At 44.1% G+C, this 20650-nt stretch overlaps 1 protein-coding gene across 1 annotated transcript in view; it reads right to left on the reverse strand.

Annotated features, from left to right (window-relative positions):
• The window catches only part of daw1 (dynein assembly factor with WDR repeat domains 1), a 65548-nt gene that overhangs the window by 16704 nt on the left and 28194 nt on the right, over positions 1–20650 (reverse strand). Inside the window, exons 6-11 of the mRNA XM_078564069.1 lie at positions 17869–17968; positions 15357–15464; positions 14181–14287; positions 5333–5435; positions 2785–2899; positions 1730–1806 (exon numbers count right to left, since the gene is read on the reverse strand). Of these exons, the coding sequence (XP_078420195.1) occupies positions 1730–1806; positions 2785–2899; positions 5333–5435; positions 14181–14287; positions 15357–15464; positions 17869–17968 (610 nt within the window). The remainder of the gene's footprint in view (positions 1–1729; positions 1807–2784; positions 2900–5332; positions 5436–14180; positions 14288–15356; positions 15465–17868; positions 17969–20650) is intronic.

The raw sequence follows: 20650 nt of genomic DNA on the forward strand, positions 1-20650 counted from the left end.
AGGCGGAGAGTTCCTGGATTTTGACCCAACAACAATGAAGGAACGATGGTATATTTCCAAGTCTGGATGGTGAGTGGCTTGGAGAGGAACTTCCAGATGGAGTATTCCATCACACTCCTGACTTGTGCCTTGTAGATGGTGAACAGAATTTGGGGAGTCAGGAGGTAAGTTACTCGTTGCAGGGTTCTAAGCCTCTGACCTGCTCTTGTAGCCACAGTATTTATATGGCTAGTCCAGTTCAGTTTCTGGTCAATGGTAACTCCTAGGATGCTGATAGTGGAGGTTTCAGTGATGATAATGCTATTGACTGCCAAGGGGCGATGGTTAGATTCTCTCTTGTCGAAGATGGTCATTGCTGAAGATGTTTAGGCCGAGAACACAATCCTGAGGAGCTCCAGCAGTGATGTCCTGGAACTGAGATAATTGACCTCCAACAACCACAACCATCTTCATTCGTGCTAGGTGTGACTCCAACCAGCGGAGAGTTTTCCCCCTGATTCCCATTGACACCAGTTTTGCTAGGGCTCCTTGATGCCACACTCGGTCAAATGCTGCATTGATGTCAAGGGCAGTCACTCTCACCTCACCTCTGGAATTCAGCTCGTTTGTCCATGTTTGAACCAAGGTCAGGAGCTGAGTGTCCCTGGCAGAACTCGGCCTGAGTGTCACTGAGCAGGTTATTAATCAAGTGCCGCTTGATAGCACTGTTGATGACCCCTTTCATCACTTTACTGATGATCTAGAGTAGACTGAAGGGACAGTAATTTTGACAGGGTTGGATTTGTCCTGCTTTTTTGTGTACAGGACATACCTAGGCAATTTTCCACATTGCCGGGTAGATGCCAGTGTTGTAGCTGTACTAGAACAGCTTGGCTAGGGGTGCGGCAAGTTCTGGAGCACAGGTCTTCAGTATTGCCAGAATATTGTCATGGCCATAGCCTTTTCAGTATCCAGTGCCTTCAGCCATTTCTTGATATCACATAGAGTGAATCGAATCGGCTGAAGACTGGCATCTGTGATGGTGGGGACCTTCGGAGGAAGCAGAGATGGATCACCTACTCAGCACTTCTGGCTGAAGATTCTTGCAAATGCTTCAGCCTTATCTTTTGCACTGGTGTGCTTGGCTCCTCCATAATTGAGGATGGGGATATTTGTGGAGCCTTCTCCTCCAGTGAGTTGTTTAATTGTCCACCATCATTCACGACTGGATGTGGCAGGACTGCAGAGCTTAGATCTGATCCGTTGGTTGTGGAATTGCTTAGCTCTGTCTATCACCTGCAGCTTATGCTGTTTGGCATGCAAGTAGTCCTGTGTTGTAGCTTCACCAGGTTGACAACCAGATTGACACCTTATTTTTAAGCAAGACTGGTGCTGCTCCTGGCATGTTCTCCTGCACTCTTCATTAAATCAGGGTTGATGCCCTAGCTTGGTGGTAATGGTAGAGTGGGGGATATGCCGGGCCATGAGGTTACAGATTGTGGTTGAGTACGTTTCTGCTGCTGCTGATGGCCCACAGTGCCTCATGGCTGCCCAGTCTTCAGTTGCTAGATCTGTTCAAAATATATCCCTTTAGCATGGTGACAGTGCCACATAACACGATGGAAGGTATCCTCAATGTGAAGACTGTTCTCCTGAATTTGTGCTTGTTTTGAGCGCAAGAAAAATTACGCCCCCTAAACCTTATCTTTTATGCAATCATTTTTCACCCAGTTGTTTTTTTTAAACCTACCTTGGAGATTTCTCCTTCATGACCTTCTAGCTTCACCATACATTTGCGACTGGCTGCACTGTAAACTCTTGCAGTACCTTCAAGCAAAGAGTGAATATATTCAGCATTGTGGTTTCTCTGGACAAATGACATAAATATATAAAAACAACTGCAATGAAGGCATGAAATTTTCTCATGATTAACTCCAAATTAGATAATGATAAAAATTAAACAGTCCGCTATCTACCAGAGAATAATTCAAAGTATTACCTATTCCCCGGCTTCAGTTGACCTTTAGAAACCAGACAGAGATGTTATCAGAAACTAATTACCAACTTGTAATCACTCCCAAAGTTCAGTGGACTCCAATTTGGCAGAATGTGTGGCATGGAGTTTGCCCTCTCCCTAGTCTCTGTTCCATCCACTCCCTGGTGTGCCCCTGACACCACTGTCCACATACCTGTTGTAGCATTTATGTGGACAGATCACCTGATTCTCTTCCAACACTGAGGATGTGGCAATACTCTCTGGTAAATGCATCTAAATACCTCCAAAAACACTGCAGAATACTTTCAGGCACTTTTCAATAGAAAAAGTTCCAAACATTTTAACTTACCTACAATCAGGGTGCCTGACCCTTTAAATAGCTCTAGTGCAGAGCCTAGCTTGCTGTTTCATGCTTCTTTTTTTAGAACTGGACAGTGCAGGCATTTCCAGGACGTATTTTGCCCAAGCTTGGAATCCTGGCATCACACCAGCCGGTTAGTCTGTAGCGTCAGGATAGTGCCAATTCATTTTGTTCAGGAGAACACATGGGATGCAACTCAGTGTGCCTATATCATGGACTTTGCAGTCAACAACCTACAGCGCAGCATGCCCCCAGGGATATAAGAAAGGCCGTCACAATCATGATCTTATATCGAATTTATGCCATCATCTTCTGTACTTTATAAAATTCATAATGCAGTGTAACTAAGTATATTTCATTGAAAGTGGGGCATACAAGCACCAGAACATAAAAGAGGCATAATGAACACAGTATTCCTTTCTATAGACCCACTTGTTAGTATACCTACCATCAGCTGATGCAGTTGCTATAAGCTGCCCTGTGTAATCAAAGCAAACATCCAGTACTTCATCTTCATGTCCAGACAATGTTGCCACACATTTTCCACTGGCTGCATCCCAAAGCTAGAAAATAGTCAGTATTCATAACTCAAAATAATTCTTTGTTAAGACTCTTTTAATGAAAGAAATGCAAATAATCTTACCTTGCACTTCAACGTATGGGGTAGGTAGGCAACTTGCCCAATTATTTTGCCAACACACCTGGAGATGCATAAGGAGGCCTGCAGTGGTGGCAGCGGGGAAATCATTGGCTAAACTGTATCCATGCCCAGAAAACCGGAGTGGAGCAGAACTGTCACCTGCTCTGTTCAGGGCACGAGTCCTACAACAGGTGGTAGACCCTTCATTAGCATATTCAAGGGGCTTAACACCTGTTTTGTGGCCACTCTAACCGAATGGCGTAACCAAATTCTGGTCAGCCGTTTCTCAGGTGAGCTTGCAGCGCAGGCAATTGGACCCCAAAATTAGAATTCATGACGATCACTTTACTTCTGGAAAATTGGTGCAACAAGGTCCAATTTCTACCGCTACTGTTCTGTATTATAATGTACATACTCTTTTCCCTAACTAGCACCAAAGTCAGCTTTAATGAAACTGTGGAAGACATAGGACCACAGAAACATTGCATTGCAGAGTCAGAACTTTAAATTTTCTTGTCTTCTTTTCTGGCCTCCATTTGATACACACCATTCTATCAGAATAATAGCAATCTGCTGTCAGGGTTCTACCAATGCTGCTGGGTAATACATAAGAGAACTGCGGGATGACTACCCTGTGCCCCTTCTTCATGAAAACACAACCTATACTTGCCATTCTCATGTCCAACACCCTGATCAACATCAGGACCTTACCATAAGGGGACCTACAAGTATGCGCCCACTACTGGTCACCAAATGACACAGCAAATTGACAGGGATATGCTCTACCAATAAACTGCCAGAGCTTAAATTGTGTAATGTAGACATGGAGTTGTTTCTAACATTTATGGTTTGTGAGAAGTCATGAAGCAAATAAAAGGACAAAAAAAAATTGTTAGTAAGAATACTTCACAACACTTGCATTTATATAGCAACTTTAATGTAGTTAAAAACATCCCAAAGCCCATCACAGGATTGTTATCAGACTAAATTTGACAAAGGTCCACTTAAAGAGATTTGCAGACAGGTGACCAAAAGCTTGGTCAAAGAGGTAGGTGTTATGGAGTGATTTAAAAGGAAGAGAAAGAGATAGAGAAGTGGAGAGATTTAGGGAGGGAATTCCAGAGCCTAGGGCCCAGGCATCTGAAGGTACGGTGACCATTGGTGGAAAGATGAAATCGAGGATTTACAAGAGGCCAGATTTGCAGGAGTACAGTCAGAAGATGTTTGGGCTGAAAGAGCTTACAGAGCTAGGGAAGGGCTAGGCCATGGAAGGATTTGAAAACACCAATGAGAATTTTAAACTTGAGGCATTGCTGGGTTGGGAGTCACTGTATATCAGCAAGTACAGGGATAATGAGTGATGGGTGAATGGGATTTGGCACAAGTCCTTGGTATGGGCAGCAGAGTTTTGGATGAGCTCAAGAATACAGAGGTGGAAGGCCAGCCAGGAGAGTATTGGAATAGTCGGGTCTGGTATTAAACAAAACATGGATGTGGGTTTTAGTAGCAGATGAGCTGAGGGAAGGGCAATATTGTGGATCCAGTCTTGGTTGTGGAGAGGGAATGAGGTCCAAAGTTCAGCTCAGGGTCAAATAAGATGTTGAAGTTACAAACAGTCTGGTTCAGCCTCAGAAAGTGGTGAGGGATAGGGATGGAGTCAATGGCTAAACAATGGAGCTGGTGTTGAGGACTGAAGATAATGGCTTCAGTCTTTCCAATATTTAATGGGAACAAATTTCTGCTCATCCAGTAATGGATGTAGGACAAGCAGCATGACAAATCAGACACAATGGCAGGGGCAAGAGAGGCGGTGCTGAGTTAGAGCTGGCTGTCATCAGTGTACATGTGGAATCTGACATTGTGTTTTCAGATGTAATTGTCAGTTTATGGCCTGATTGAAATACAATTTTAAGTATTAAAATAGGAACAGCATGAAAAACCCTCCCAATGCCTCAGTGAACAATTTATTTTATCATTTTTCCTGTAGAGTACAGGCTCAAAACAAATCATGTCCCCCTTAAACAACCAGCACAATTCACCACAGGGGTGCCGTTCATCACTTTTCCTTCAATATTTCAGGAGCATAGGTAGTGCCAGGAACTTGAATGTTGGTAGCACCAACCTATTCACAGCTTGCAAAATCACAAATATTTACAGGTTCCTCTTCCATTTCATTAGCTTAATTTTAAAATTGAGGCAGGAGGAAAATTAATAATAGCAAACAATTTTTAAGCAAGGAATATAACTAAAAATTAAATTCCAGAGCTGCAGCCTGATTGAAGACAGCTGTGCCATTTCCCTAATGAAGCTGAGAGAATTTCTACAGCATGGTGACACCATTTTGTGAGAATCTTACCGTGCAGGTTTTGTCCATTGATCCAGTAGCAATAAGTGAACAGTCCCAATTAAACTGTGCACTGCTGATCTCTCCTCGGTGCCCAATCAGGGTGTGCATTCTCCTAACAGATCGCAGAATTAACAACAGCCAGTTAATATTCTCTAACTGTTCAGATTGCAAAGCTTTCTGTTCAAACATACCCATGTTTGGATACAAGAATAAAGTACCAGAAAAGCAGACTGATGTACGAGTCACACACCCCTAGTTTAAAATCCAAGTATATACAAATGCAACATCAGTATAGAATTTTACAATTGGTAGTTATCCAAAATCACCTGGTAACTATTGCATGCTTGTTTCCCAAGGTTTCAGTCTTCAGTATAGATTATTCAAATATTTGAGTGCACAACTTAAAAATATAAAGATCACAACCACAAAATTTGTCTCTATAATGTCCATAGTTATGGCGCTACATGTGCCATTTTAGTTTCAAAATGGCATGCACTCTGCGCATACACTGCTGGTTCAACCCTCACCAAAGACCATTTCAGGAAGGTCAGTAGCTTGGGTATCAGGAGCAAGTAGCAGAAGTATGCAGAGTAAGCAGATTGGGGCATTGTCATAAGGCAATGCCTCTTTATTTTTTGAAGATAGATTTTCCAACTTTCTCCTGGCTGGAAATTTTGCAGTATGAACTGAGACAAAGCAAACTGTTTAAAAATGCAAGGCCACATTCCAAGGTGAAGGTGAGAAACAAACAAATCACCCTCAGGGGAGTGCGAAGAGAGACATTTCCTATAATCCAGACACCCATTGAAACCCCTAACTGTCTAAGGAAGAGACATTAAAAGTACAAAGTACTGGATATCGAAACAATGACTGCTACAGACACACACACCCAAAACCTCTTGGAAATACAAGATGAGCGATTGCAAGGACACAGATGGTTCAAGAAAGTCTTCATCAGAGGAAACCAGCTGTGGGTTGCTCCCAATCTCCCTCCCTCTCTTTTAGAATAAAAGTGTCACCTGGTTCAAGAAGCCAACTCTACCAGAAACCTACCAGCGACCAAAGATCTCATAATAATTGCAACATCTTCTACATCCGACCACATCCAACAAACAAGCTAAATCGGCTGCAGCGTTTAAAATCTACACCTCAAGGGCAATAAAAGGACATTAACTATATATTCTTTCACCTTTTCTTTAGAGGACTCTAACTCCCCTTATTTCTGATACCCAGGACAGAACTTTGAGTTCAGGTAGGCGCAGTCGGCGGGCCTGGGAGCGGGTAGGAAACAGTCCGCTGCCCGCGATTGGCCCCTGGCCGCAATTTCACACTGATGGACCAATTAAGGCCCAAGCGTGAATGGCGGCTCCCCAATGGTGGGAAGGGGCGGGCGGGGGGCGGGGACCTGTCGGCCGTGGGGTCTAATGGCAACCCAGTGGCCGGTTTAAAACTGGCAGAGTCAGGCCCTGGAAGGCTGCCGGCGAGGAAGACATCTTCAGTGTTGTCAGCAGGAGAGTAAAAATTACTCTCTACAGCTGTAGACACCAGGCGGGAAGGCAAGTTGGGAGGGCACTCTGCCCCCCGTTTTTCTGATGAGTGCCTAGTGGTCCTCTTGGAGGAGGTGGCTGCCAGGAGGGAATCCCTTGTCCCCAGAGGTGGAAAGAGGAGGCCACCGCAACTTACAAAAAGAGCTTGGGAGGAGGCGGCAGTGCTGGTCAGCAGCCGTGATGCTATGTGGTGCACCTTGTCCAGTGCTGCAAGAGGTTTAACAACCTGCTGTGCTCAGGAATGGTGAGTACCGTGTTGGCATGGATCAATCTGTTGAAGTGTTAAGGGCTGGCCGTCCCCCCCGTGGAGCTCAGGGGTGTTAGAGTCTGAGTGCCAATTGTCAATGATGCCGGTCCTGGCCAAGGGGGTAAGCCCTGGCTGCTTGGACTGAGTGCCTTGCGGCTCGAGGGCCATGACTCAGATGTGCCCTCCAAGGTGCTCCTCAGGTGGGGTTGGCCAGGCTGCAATGGCGCTGCAGGTAAAGAGTGGACTAATCAATGCTCCTCCACCCTTTCAGGAGAAGACAGCTCTTAAGAACATTGAAAGGTTGCGGACCAGCGGAGGCCCCACTAACCTCCTAATCCTAACCAGATACGAGCAGGTCGCCTTGGAGCTGGAGAGGTGCCACTTACCTCGGCCAACTTGGCCGCAGAGAGGATGGGGTGTCAGAGAAAGGTAAGAGTGCAGTATGCAGAGGTGAGAGTTTCGGATGGTGCAAACTTCTTGTGTAGTCTCATCATTGATGGGAGCCTCAGAACTGGATTCCCCATTGATCATTGAAAGATGGCACCATGATGCAGATCTCCATGGTCTTACCAGGGTGCCTGGCATGCACAGTGACAGTGTGATAACTTAAACTAATGACATGTCATTGTTCTCCCTTAGGTTTGCCACCACGGACCCAATCACAGGACCCTGAAGACCCACCCCTGATCCAGGCTCCAGATGCATCTGCGTCACATCCGCTCTCTGAACCAGGCACCAGCAAAGATACCAGCACCTTGGTGGGCGTTAGATCTTCGGCTAGACTGTTGGTACACAGCGGTGAGGACGCGGGTTGCTCGAAACTTTATTGCGCAGGCACTGAGTGGACTTGGGGTCAAAGGAAAGGGCCATTTCAGACATCTGGGATGGAGGGGACAGCCCTGGCATGAGGTGGTAGTGCTTATTTGGTAGCCTAGCTGAAGGAACTTTGGATCAAGGCACCCCTGCCTCCCTGGAGGTTACAGGGGTCTGCCTCCATGCCCTCAGCGTTCTCCTCACCGTGTTCCTTCACTGACTCACTACTGGATTTATCATCTGTGGCCGGTGCAGCTGTGTCAACATCCTCTTCCTGGAGTGGGTACCCTCTTGCCAGTGCCAGATTGTGGAGAGTGCAGCATGCAACCACTATCAGTGACACCTGCTCTGGGGGGTATTGTAATGCTCCCCCTGAACGGTCCAGGCATTGGAAGCTAGTCTTCAGAAAGCCTGTGGTCCTCTCTATCACCTCCCTAGTGGAGGCATGGCTCCTGTTATACCACTGCTCTGCCTCTGTTCATGGGTGGCAGAAAGGCATCATAAGCCACCTTTTCAAGGGATAGCTCTTGTCACCCAGCAGCCATCCATCCAATCAGGCTGGAGCACTGAAGAGCCTCAGCAATTGCTTGAGGTGCAGGTGGAGTCAGAGAATGCCCAGGGCGCCGGCAGTCGGACGACTGCTCAGTCGAAGACAGATGATGAGCCTCTGGAGTCGTCCATTAGGTAGCAGATGCTAGATGTCCAGTCAGATGTCCAGTGATGTCTAGTGAGATGTCCAGTGAGATGTGCGGGAGGATCCATGAGGGTATGCGTGCCATAAGACAGGCACAAGGAAGACACAAGGGTGTTTAATTGACTTTTGTATGGAATATTAGATGGTTTGTTCGATAAAGTTGATTTGGAATGGCTGATTTTAAATGGGTTTTATTTCAGCATTGAGGCCAAGAGGATGCTGCGTTGGTCAATGCCAAAGGAGAGGTGTTGTGTGGCCTGTTGCAGTATGTGGATTTCAAATTCTGTTCAGTGGAACCATAGTCCACAGACATCCTGGCTAGAAATGGGATGTGTTGACTGCCTTCTCCCTTCCTCCTGCTCCTCAGTTGCTCTCTTCATACTGGTGGCAAGAGCTGTGCCCTCATGATGGCGGGGTTGTGTAGGATAAAGCAGACTATGACAATCACGACACATGCTGCAGTGGATATTGCAGGGCTCCTCCAGAGTTATCCAGACAGCAGAACTGTTTCTTGAGTATCTCAATAATCTACTCTCTCATTAAACACATAATAGCCATGTGTGGTTGGATTGCTCAACAAGTTCATTCAAACAAAAGAAATAGAAGCAGAAGTAAATAATACAACCCGTTAAGCCTGTTCTGCCATTCAATGCGATCATGGCTGATATTTGGCTTTAATTGCATTTTTTTGCCCACTCCCATAAGACCATAAGACATAGGAGCAGAAATTAGGCCAATCGGCCCATCGAGTCTGCTCCGCCATTCAATCATGGCTGATAAGTTTCTCAACCGCATTCTCCCACCTTCTCCCCGTAACCTTTGATCCCCTTACCAATCAAGAACCTATCTATGTTGGTCTTAAATACACTCAATGACCTGGCCTCCACAGCCTTCTGTGGCAATGAATTCCATAAATTCACCACTCTCTGGCTAAAGAAGGCCACATCATGAGTATATTAGCACAGATGACAAAAAACTTGATGAAGGTGCTCATTGCCCATCCATCAACAGTGAGCAGGGAGGTCCGGGGCAACCTCACGTTGGCGGAGCAGCTGCCTGTCGTATCTGCGGGCTCCTCTCACAGCGCTCCAGATGAAGGCAACAGCTGCTCCGCCCCTCTCCCAATAACCACTTCATTGGGTGAGGCTGCGACGACTGGGGAGATGCCAGCTGTGGACCTGGCAGATCCCTCCCAGGCGGGGCCGGCACAGGCTCCATAGGCCAGAGGACGGCAGCCAAGATCATCGAGGCTAACAGGACAGCAGAGTCAGCAGGCTGTCTCAGATGCCACTCTGAGCAATGGGGCAGCACCAAGACGTAGCATCCGTGAACGTAAGCATAAGGCACCTTAGGCACACCATGGGTTTCTCACTGCTGCTTTTGTGTTGACCCTAGATTAGGGAACAATTCTTTGTTTATGCTTGAAAATCGTTTTGGTTTGTGTGACCTTATGATGGTGAAAATTAAAACCAGATGTGTTACCATGGCTGAGGGTGGCTCCTTGGTTCTGCATTTGTATGTTTTACATATGAGTCAAGAGTGTTTGAGTGGATATTGAAGTTTATGTCCAAAGCCCTTAGTTGCAGCTGATGAAGCGGCAGATTTAGCACTTAAGTGCCGAGTATGGAAGCGCCAGGCAAGGCTGGTCCTCTTGATCCATTTGTGTGGAGCTAGCTGAAGGTTCATTGGATTAAAGTCTCCCAGGTGTCCCTGCCTCCTTGGTGTAGTCCCAGGTTAGTGTTTAGCCCCTCATCATTACCCTGTGCTTCCTCATCCCCAAAATCAGTGTTGGACTCATCATGTGCTGCCGTATCCACTGCATCAATGTCTTCATCATCCACTGCGGCCCCCCCTTTTCAGCGCAAGATTGTGGAGAGCGCAGCATGCAACCACTATCACCGAGACACGATCTGGGGAATACTGGAGTGCGCCCTTGAGCAGTCCAGGCATCGGAAGCACATCTTAAGACCACCAATGGCTCTCTTCACCACAGCCCTTGTGGAGGCTTGGCTCCTATTGTACCGCTGCTCAGCTTCTGTTCTTGGATGGCGGAGAGGCGTCATGAGCCACCTTCTGAGAGGATAGCCCTTGTCACCCCGCAGCCATCCATCAAGCCGAGCCGGAGCACTGAAGAGCCCCGGCACCTGGGAGCATCTGAGGATGCAGGCATTGCGGGAGCTTGTAGAAGACTTGTAGAATCAGCATCCTGTTATCACACACTACCTGCACGTTCATGGAGTGGAATCCCTTCCTGTTGACAAAGGCACCGGGCTCACCTGCTGGTGCCTTGATGGTCACGTGTGCTGTCTATTGCACCCTGGACGTGGGGGAAGCCAGCAATGGCCGCGAAACCTCCGGCTCACTGTGTCTGGCTTGCCTGGTCCCAATGGAAGTGGATGAAGGTCAATGCATGCCTGAACAGAGCGTCTGTAACTTGCTTGACACAAGTGTGCACAGCTGATTGGGAGACACCGCAAAGATCACCCACCGAACCCTGGAAGAAGCATAGAAGTTAAAAGCAACTGTGACCTTCAGAGCCGCTGGTATGGGATGTCCGCCCACAAACCCCATGTGTGTTAGGAGTTAGGATAGATCTCAGGGCCAATCATCTGACAGGTGTAGCTGACTGTCTCCCTTGACAGTCAGAGCCTCCTTCGGCACTGTGCCTCAGTCATACTGAGGTAGCTGCTTCGCCGCCTGTATACCCTGGCAGCAGGATAGTGGTGCCGTCTGCGGCCCCTTCCACCTTGGACTATCTCTTGGCCCTGCACCCCTTGTGCCTGCACCAGTACTCCCAAAGGCGGCTCCCCTGGAGGCTGATTGTGCACTCTTGGCCTTCTCCTTCTTCTAGCCTTCCCTTCCTCCCCAGAGGAGCTGCCTCCACTGGACATGTCAGAACCCATACCCAGGCTAAAAGGAGGCCTCTGGAAAGCTGCAGGCCTGATAAAGATTACTGACTTCAGAGTGCTGACCTGAAGGTTCAAAGTACACAGAAAGCTGCTGGAATTCGTTCTGAACTGCTACAGATCACACAGGCAAGTTTAAAAAACTTTCTGCAATAAATACTCACAGACCAGATTGACAACCCCATTGAGCCCTCTTTTCCCGCCCGTGGATGAGTTTTATTAAAAAGTCTCTTACCCACATGTCCATTGCGCCTGTGCGCCAACCCGAAGATCACACGGGCGCCTGAAAATCGGCGTCAATTAACGATTTAACGGCCTTAACTAGCCCGTTAATTAATAGCGGGCGCACGTCGAACTTCATCGTGCGCCGCCCAGTGAAATATCACGATGGCGCGCGGTGACATCAGGACGCTCACCCGATGTCACCGCAAGTCATTTTACACGCTGACGGGCGGGGCCCGCTCCCCGCACATCAAGCAGAAAATTCTGCCCGCAGAGATAAAGATTCCAAATGTAACTACATAAAATAATAGAACTAAAGTAGAAAAATCACTGAAGTCCTGACGGCATGAATTGCAGAATAGTGAAAGGGGCCAAAGGAGGATAACAGAGGAATTAATCCAAATTTTCTAAGAATAAACTTAATCTATAACAAGTGTGTTAAAATGATCCAAGATTAGCAAATGTTAAACTTCTGTTCAGGAATCGAAAAAGGGATAAGCAAGTAAATTATCGGCCAATTAATCTTATGTCAGTTGCAGGTAAACTTCTGAGCTGTAATATATGGTGAAATTAGTGAACACTTAGGCCCAGATTTTCGCTCCCGGTTCGGGTGCGCAGAGACTAGAGAATTCCTGGCTCCGTGAACCCAATTTTTAAAAATGGCTGCCCAGGCGTTGGATTTTCAGTCCAAGGGGCAAGCTGGATTAGAAGTCAGGGCAGGTGAGCCGGGAAGAAGTGAGGAGACTGCTGGGGGTGGAGGCAGGCTGGGTGGAAGGCCTGCCTCAGGGCTCTGGCACTGTGTCCAAAACATCCCTCCAGCTCTCAGCCCCCCACGCACACTCCCCATGCCCTATCCATGCCACCTCATGTCCCCCTCACCAACCCAATAACTTCTCATGACCTCTCTTCCAACTTAATCACTTACCTAGCCCACCCACACTCCATGGTTCTAAGCCAACTTCGTGCCAACTGATGCCAACACATGCTCCCCCACCCATGACCCTTTGCGCTTACACCTACCATGCCAACCCACCTAGTATCCACCAAGGGCAGACCTCAGGGCCCATGCATTGATGTGATGAAATAAAGTTCTAACTGTCTATTGCAGACTTCACTATATTAAAAAAAACACTTTAATTTATAAAACCCATTTACTACGTTTATATTTCTTCAACTAAATAAAAGCCTTATAACAACTAACATTTAATTCAAGTGCACAATCCCTTATAACAACAAGCATTGAAAGTCATCGAAGAGTCTATAACCACTTGTGGCTGTCAATCAAACTGTGAAATAGCAGGCACCCCACTGTGACAATGGATGGTTGTGAAATCAGCACCAATCCAGTAGTGCAAACCCTCAGGCTTATGTTAACAGACAGAGTGAAAGTGCAAGCAATCATTTTTTTTTAAACACCTCATTTTTTAAAAAGATTTAAAGGGAAGGATTTTCAGTTGCCTTGACAGCTTCTTTTGTCAGGTACTTCCGACAGTTTTGACAGGTCCTTTTGACAGATGCTTCTGACATTTTTGACAAGAGCCTTTGACAGGTGCTTCTAATAATTGAGTTTGACAGGTCTGTTAACAGTTGCAATCAGCTTGTCATTATTGAGTTTATTAATATTTATGCCTAATTTTAACAATTTCAAAGGGCACCTGACCTCCATCAAAGGGCACCTGATCTCCATCAAAGGTGCCTGGAACCATATCCAAAGGCGTACCTTACCTCTTCAAAGGGGTACCCTGGCTATCCAAAAAAATCCACGAAGTTCAGATCTGGTCTTACCTGGCCTAATCTGCACACTTTGGGTTTTAAACTCCTGGGCTACTGAAATCCCACGTCAGAGGCAGCTGAAGATTTAAATGGCCAGCTGCCTTCATAAATCACACTTGCGCGAAACGCACCCCGCCCCGGATCCTGCCCCATGAAAACATGAATTGCCGTATTCAGGGGTGGGGCTTAGAATTTTCAGCTGCTTTTGCCACAATGGAGAGCCTCTGGCAAAAATCTGGGCCTTAGAAACACATAGGCTAAACAGGGACAATCAGTATGGATTTATAAAAGTTATGAACTTCTAAAGTATTTGTCATGTTTGATTAATTCTGTTTTTTGTACAAAGGGAATACAGTGGATGGTGTATGTGTGCATGTTTTTTTCAGAACATGTTTGATAAAAGCGTCTAATATTAAGGCACACAATATTAAAAAATATTGCTAGGGAATAGAAAGATTGCTAAGTGAAAAAAGTAGAGATAAACAGTTGTTTTTTGCATTGAGAGGATGTGGGTACTGTTGTGAACCATGAATTTTGATGAAATTTTGTTTTCCATAATTTGTATAGGAAATTTGTATTTGAATGCTCCAAAAGGTGTTTAAAAAATACAGCATTAAGTTGTGGACTGATATGACACATTAAGCAGTTTACACACCTGCCAGATCCCACATCCCACACAGAAACCGTATGGTCAAAGGAGCCCGTGATAATCTTATCCCCTGTTGTATTAAACGACAAAGAGATGATTTCAGCGGAATGTCCCTGAAAAAAAAATAAGTTTATCAGAAAGGAACAACCTATATTTTTGAAGTAAAGTCACTGTTGTTATGTAGGCAAACATGGCAATCAATCTGTCTACATCAAGGTCCCACAAACAGCAATGAGATAAATGACCAGATAATATTTACAGTGTTGATGATTGAGACTTAAAATCGAACAGGACAAAAAAAAGCTTCCTGAACTTCTGTGAATAGTGCTGAGGGATCCCTTATGGCCACCTGAGGAAGCAAGACAGAAGCCTGGTTTCACATCTCATCTAAATGATGGCACCAACACACTTTCATTGTACTGCACTGCCAGTCTAGACTATGTGGTTAAGAAATAGAGTGGGGCTTGAATCTTCAATCTTCTCACTCAGAGGTGAGAGAGCCACCAATAAAACAAGATCTTGTTAAAGCATATTGAGAAGAAATGCCAAAGTCATTCATAACCTCTAATTTGGATTATGACTCTTATGCACAGACAAGTCAGGCATCATTAAATGCTTCATGCTTAACGTGGAGACTGATTTTCCACTAACTCCATCTTGCCTGTGGCAGCTTAGAACAATAGTTGCCATCACACAGGAAGCATACCGGGTAAACATTTATAGAGAGAAGACATACATAATCAAAAGAGAAAAAAGATTAGAGACAAATTGTTTGGTTGTGAACTAGTGCGAATCACTGTATTAGATATCAATGAAAATAAATTTAGGTACACAAATCTGATATTTAAAATTTGACTAATATCTAATAAAACACTCAAGTTGACATAAGCAACTAATGCTTCCAAAAGTATAAAGGCCTTAAACTAGTCGACACATTGGTTCCCAAAGATTCTTAATCATTGACAACATGATTAATAATAACATGCAACGCAGTAGATGACAATTTGGCTACTGAACATTCATCATTAGGAAATCAAATATTCCCTAGCAGAATGACTTGAACGGACAAAGGGATGAAGAGACAATATCAAAATGTTTGTCATCTAATCATGCAAGAAAATCAAAATCACCACGATATGCTTGAACTAAAAAGAGGCATTTGTAGCATTATTTTATATGTACCGTTAGAGTAACTGATTCTTCTCCAGACTGGATATCCCAGAGCTTTGCTGTAGTATCCATGCTGCCTGTTGCTACTAGAGTACTTTGAGGATTAAATGATAAACACACCTATAATAGGTTAAAAATAGGAATTAAAAATATTAACCTTTAAAAATAAATAAATTATTCAGCATTTTTTTAAATAAGACACCTTAATTAAAAACCACAGGGATTAATTTCAGGCTTTCTATAAATGGCACCACCTGCCACGGTTGTTTCCTTGGTATAAAGGATGAGGCTTACATAAAATTGTGGTCCAATCGCAGGGATAAAAGGACATCACAATTCACAAAAGTCAGAACCATGGATTTTTGAACATCATCTGAACCTCTCAACTAAACTACTGCTCCAGACTGTTCATTTATACACAAACATTAATTTGTTTAAAATCACTATTACTGTATGTTTCCAATAGTTAACAGAGGAACATTACATTGTATACTGCCAAAGTATAACACTGATTTGAACATAGGAATTAAATATACAAAATTGGATGCTGCAATGATCTAAACTGCAAAGCAGTACAAATAATTATTTTTTAAGAGATATAGGATTGATATCTTAGGTTATGTAACAGCAGCCAATGATTCCCCTACCTCCCTCCAGTTTCCACCCATTTTCCTCCAACAAAGATAGACTTTTTTATTTTGATATCCTTACACAGTATTATGAAATTTTATTGTAATCAGAATTCAAATTAATTCCATTTGTTCCTTCAGTAAAGTGGCAGATCAAAGGCCTTCAGTAGAACCAATCTCTGTACAGTGGGCAGTGTATGCAAGAATTATATAATTATATATTTTTTAAATCGGTACGCCCAATTCTCAGACTTTGTATGTTCTTTATGGTGTAAATATTGTCATCTGAGACCCTGGATTGGCATGATATTTTTTCCATTTTGGATAGGATGGAGATTATATAAAGTTAGTGTACACTGTAGATAGTTGTTAAGTCTGAGCTCCAGAACCCAAGATACATTTTTATGGGTCACAGCAGATGTTCAATTGCATCATCTGGGATAATTGCTGAAAAGGAGAACAGCTTTAAAAGTCCAAAATGGCAACATCCTTCTGACCTGAAGGTGGCATCTCATACTAAGATATTATTTTTCAAAGGCACTAGCAGCTCTCTGGTACCTCATCAAGTGGTTCATGTTCATATGTGAGTCTGTGCGTCTAAGGAAATGGCTAACATGTTAAATAAATACTTTGCATCTGTTTACATAATCGAGGAAGAGGACAAAGAGCAATTACAAGTGACCTGAAAAATAACATAGGCGAAGAACTTAGTGCATTTAATACAAGTTTAAAAAATGATAATGTAGAAAGTAATGGGCTATAGACAAATCTCCAGCTTTCAGCTCCTGGGTATTAAAAAAAAAAGGAAATTGCAGATGTGCTCAGCATAATTTTCCAAAGGTCACTAGATTTGGCAATTGCACCTTTGGATTGTAAAATTGAAAATGTTAATTCACCATTTAAGATGGGAGGAAGGGAGAAACCAGGTAACTGTAGCCCTATCAGTTTAATGTCAGTGTGGGGAAGTCTCTTGAATCTATCATTGGGGACAGAGTAACTGAACACTTGGACAAGAATGAGTCGATCAAAAAGAGACAACATTGATTAGTGAAGGGTAGGAAATGCTTGACTATTCTAGTTGAACTTCTTGAGATCATTAATTATGGTGGCATGGGAGAGTATGGATGTTGTCTAAATGAATTTCCATAGGCATTTGATAAGGTTCCTCACAAAAGACTATTAGCACAAATAAAAGCACACTAAATAACCTTGTGACATGGGTTGGTAGGTAGGAAACAGAATAGGAGGGAATATACTCTGATTGGTGGGGTATGGCAAGTGATGTTCCCCAGGAATCAGTACTGGGGCTCAGCTTTTCACTAATAAATTTCTGTGCTTTAATTTTAGTTAATAAGTGACAATGCCATTATTAGGGGAGTTACTGATCCCCACTAACTTTCAAAAAGCAACTTAGAAAATAGTGTTATCATTGAATAGAAAATGCATATATAGCAATTATATGTTAATGCATCAGTAGTGCTACAGAAACAATCCAAAACCTTTAGAATGTCAAATTCTTCAGACACTGTAACAAATGGGCAAAGATCTGAGGACATCATAGATCCCGAGAGCACAATGCAGACCCCAGTTTGAAAACATAAAACTGCCAGGAAGCTGTGCTGACACAGGTGAAATAACAAACTTGATCCAATTGATTTGCTCATTAATGTAACTTCCTCATGTAAATCAACTCAAGTGGATCTCACTCAACTCCATGCCCACCCTACCCCCATCTCCCAAGATGGCATCAGTAATTTTCTTCATGATAAATTAGAACTATACAAAACAAACAAAAACAACAAAATCCAAAAATATAATTATTTTAAAGTTTGATTATTAAAAGGAACAATAACAGCGCGGTGTCATCTTTAATTCTGAGAAACATAGAAACTTACAATTTCTGCAGTATGTCCACGAAATGTATTGTAACATTTGCCTGTTTCAGAGCTCCATAATTTGCAGGTTTTATCGAATGAACCAGTTGCAATCTTGTCTCTAATTAAAAGTAAGCACGCCTTTTAAACATGTCTTAAAAATTGTTATATGAAAGATATAGCAGGAGCTCTCCCATCTTCATTGTAACATCAGTGGAAGAGCTGCAGAAACCCTGGAAATGATATGCCTCTTCCCTGCGTTTCTGCAGTTCTCTGCCAAAGTTACAGCAAAGGATCAGGAGAAACCCCTTGAAATTGACACCCATACGTATGAAAGGAACAAAGCAGTCCACAAACAATGATGGAAAATTTCAACAGCAATACATCTTTAATGTCTGTTATGCCAACATCTAACCTAGTTCTATACTAACCCAATTGCAATGACCACACCCACATCTTGCTGACTGTCAGAGCTGCCAAGTCAAAATTATATATACCTTTCCATTACTCTCGCAACAGCATTAGGAGAACTTCAAAATTGTCAGGGTTTCAGAGTTGGAGCGCTTGAATCACTGAAGCAGACTTTCTTTTGCTAAGCACATTTCAGCTGCAGCTTGACTTCATTTTTTCAAATGCCTCTGGAGAAAGGTTCTAATTGGGAACTTTTTAAATGTTTCATAGAGCTTTTGAATAATTATACCTTATTTACCGATAGCACTTTAAACTGTAAATCAGCTTGGCTATTTATCACTCTTCTACAGAAATTCATAATTTAGACCACACAGCATAAACTCATCTAATACTGCTGTTCAACTACTGCCTTTTGACAACTCTTAAGTAAAACAGATCAATCCATTTGTATGAAACTACTAGAGGGGGCACTTAATCCTTTTAATTTTATTGGTAATTCAGTGTTCCCTAACGTATCTGGCTCCATCTTACCATAGCTCATTTAGAGTGACAAAAATACAGTGGGAACCTTTCAGTATCATTACTCCACAAAATGTCTAGGGAAGGGGTCACCTGTTTAAAATAATTGCATGATATTTCATATTAATTGCGATTGTTGATAAAATTGCTCAGGGGGAGGAGGTAAAAATCACAATAACCACTAACACAGGCATACTATTTTAAATATTTTTTTTCCCCAAACGTTTTGGAGTTTCTGAGGGAAAAATTTGATTAGTCCCACTAGTAGCTGGGGGTATCATGATGCATGTTTATCCCACACCTGGTCAAATTGAGGCAAACAGCACACAGACTTCATGCTCCCTGATCGTCAACATGATTGTGACATGCAGCCGAGGGCAAATCACACTGCTGACTGACAGTACACTAAGCAGGGAGCACAAGTGTGTATGTGACTAGCATGACATACACCACGCCTGCACTTATTAATGCAGCCTGCCTCTCTTAAAGGGGAACTCCAGTCTGTCTACAGCAACTGGTGGAACTGTGTCAGAAAGTCTTTGAGGAAAGAAAGAACACTGCCAACAGAGCAGCTGGCCAGAGAGAGAGATCCCAGGTTCTCTGATGTGGCACTGGATATCCTAGTCCAGAAGGTTGCAAGGAAGAGAGTGGTCAGGAGGGCAGGAGGTACTCAAGGCAGAACCTGAGAATGGGAGCAGGTCGTCAGGAATTTGAATTCCTGGAGTCTAGCCTCAAGGGCCTCACTGCAGTGCTGGCAAACGTTTAATGACCTCACACAAGTAGTCAAGGTCAGTGAATGCATCATCAAATGACATTCTCACACCGCAACACCAACCTCTCACGATGCTCAATGCATCACAGCCCCATTATTCACCGATCAGCAACCATGACTCATGCCATTCAGATGCTCCACCTCACTTACCAATTCTGCCAGCCTCACAGCCACCTCTTGCAGATTCCACATACTTCCAACTATTCAGCTATGGCAGGTACATCGACCAAAACACACGGCAACACACTCACTGATATTTTACCCTCTCTCTTATAGGATAAGGTCACACATAACCACAGGGAACAGCAGAAAATCAGTATCAAACATGCACATCCGCATTGCCTGAGCCTTTTAGAGGTGTTCCACATTATGACTGAGATGGTTGCATCCAGTGTCACCGAGAATATTCAGGGTGACGGTATGTTCCTGCTTTATACATCTTCTCAAATGCCACTACACCCACATTCTGCTTTCTGGCATCAAATGTAAACTGCGGATGGTATGACAATTGGCCTCTTACTTGCCACCCTAGCCCCCTTACTTCAAATTCCCAAATACTAACACCTGGTCAGCTGCTCATGAAGGCATGGGCATCAGAATTTATCTGATAAAGAAGTACTGTCACTTGGTCTGACACTTGCAGTCACCAGCTCAAATATTGGCAATGCGCATACTTTAGAGGATAGTATAGGGTCAGGACCAGCATGTGGTGCATGCGGTGAGTCACTGGGCACAAGTAGGCTGCAAGTTGCAGCCAGGCCAGGGGGAAAGGATAGCACGTACCCTAGTTCACCCAGAGTTTGGGGGGTGGGGAGGTGGTGGTGTTGAGGGCAAGATCGCAGACAGGTTTTGCTGCAGAGGGCTCAAATAAGGACTTCAATGGGACAGTATACAGGAGAACATTGGCGGGCATGCACGCAGATACTTGGTGCATTGGCAGGCCTGTTGTCACTGTCAAAGTGCATGGAAGAGTCCAGCTTCAACTTGGCACATGGCTTTTCACGTAGCTTGAAGTCCATCCTTTCCAGCATAGAAGTGGTGGCCAGCTCCATGGCAGCATTGTGGACCCGGCCAAGGTGCAACACCTGGTGATTAATGTAT

The sequence above is a fragment of the Cetorhinus maximus genome, chromosome 19 (genome assembly GCF_964194155.1).
Source record: "Cetorhinus maximus chromosome 19, sCetMax3.hap1.1, whole genome shotgun sequence".
NCBI lineage: Eukaryota > Metazoa > Chordata > Chondrichthyes > Lamniformes > Cetorhinidae > Cetorhinus > Cetorhinus maximus.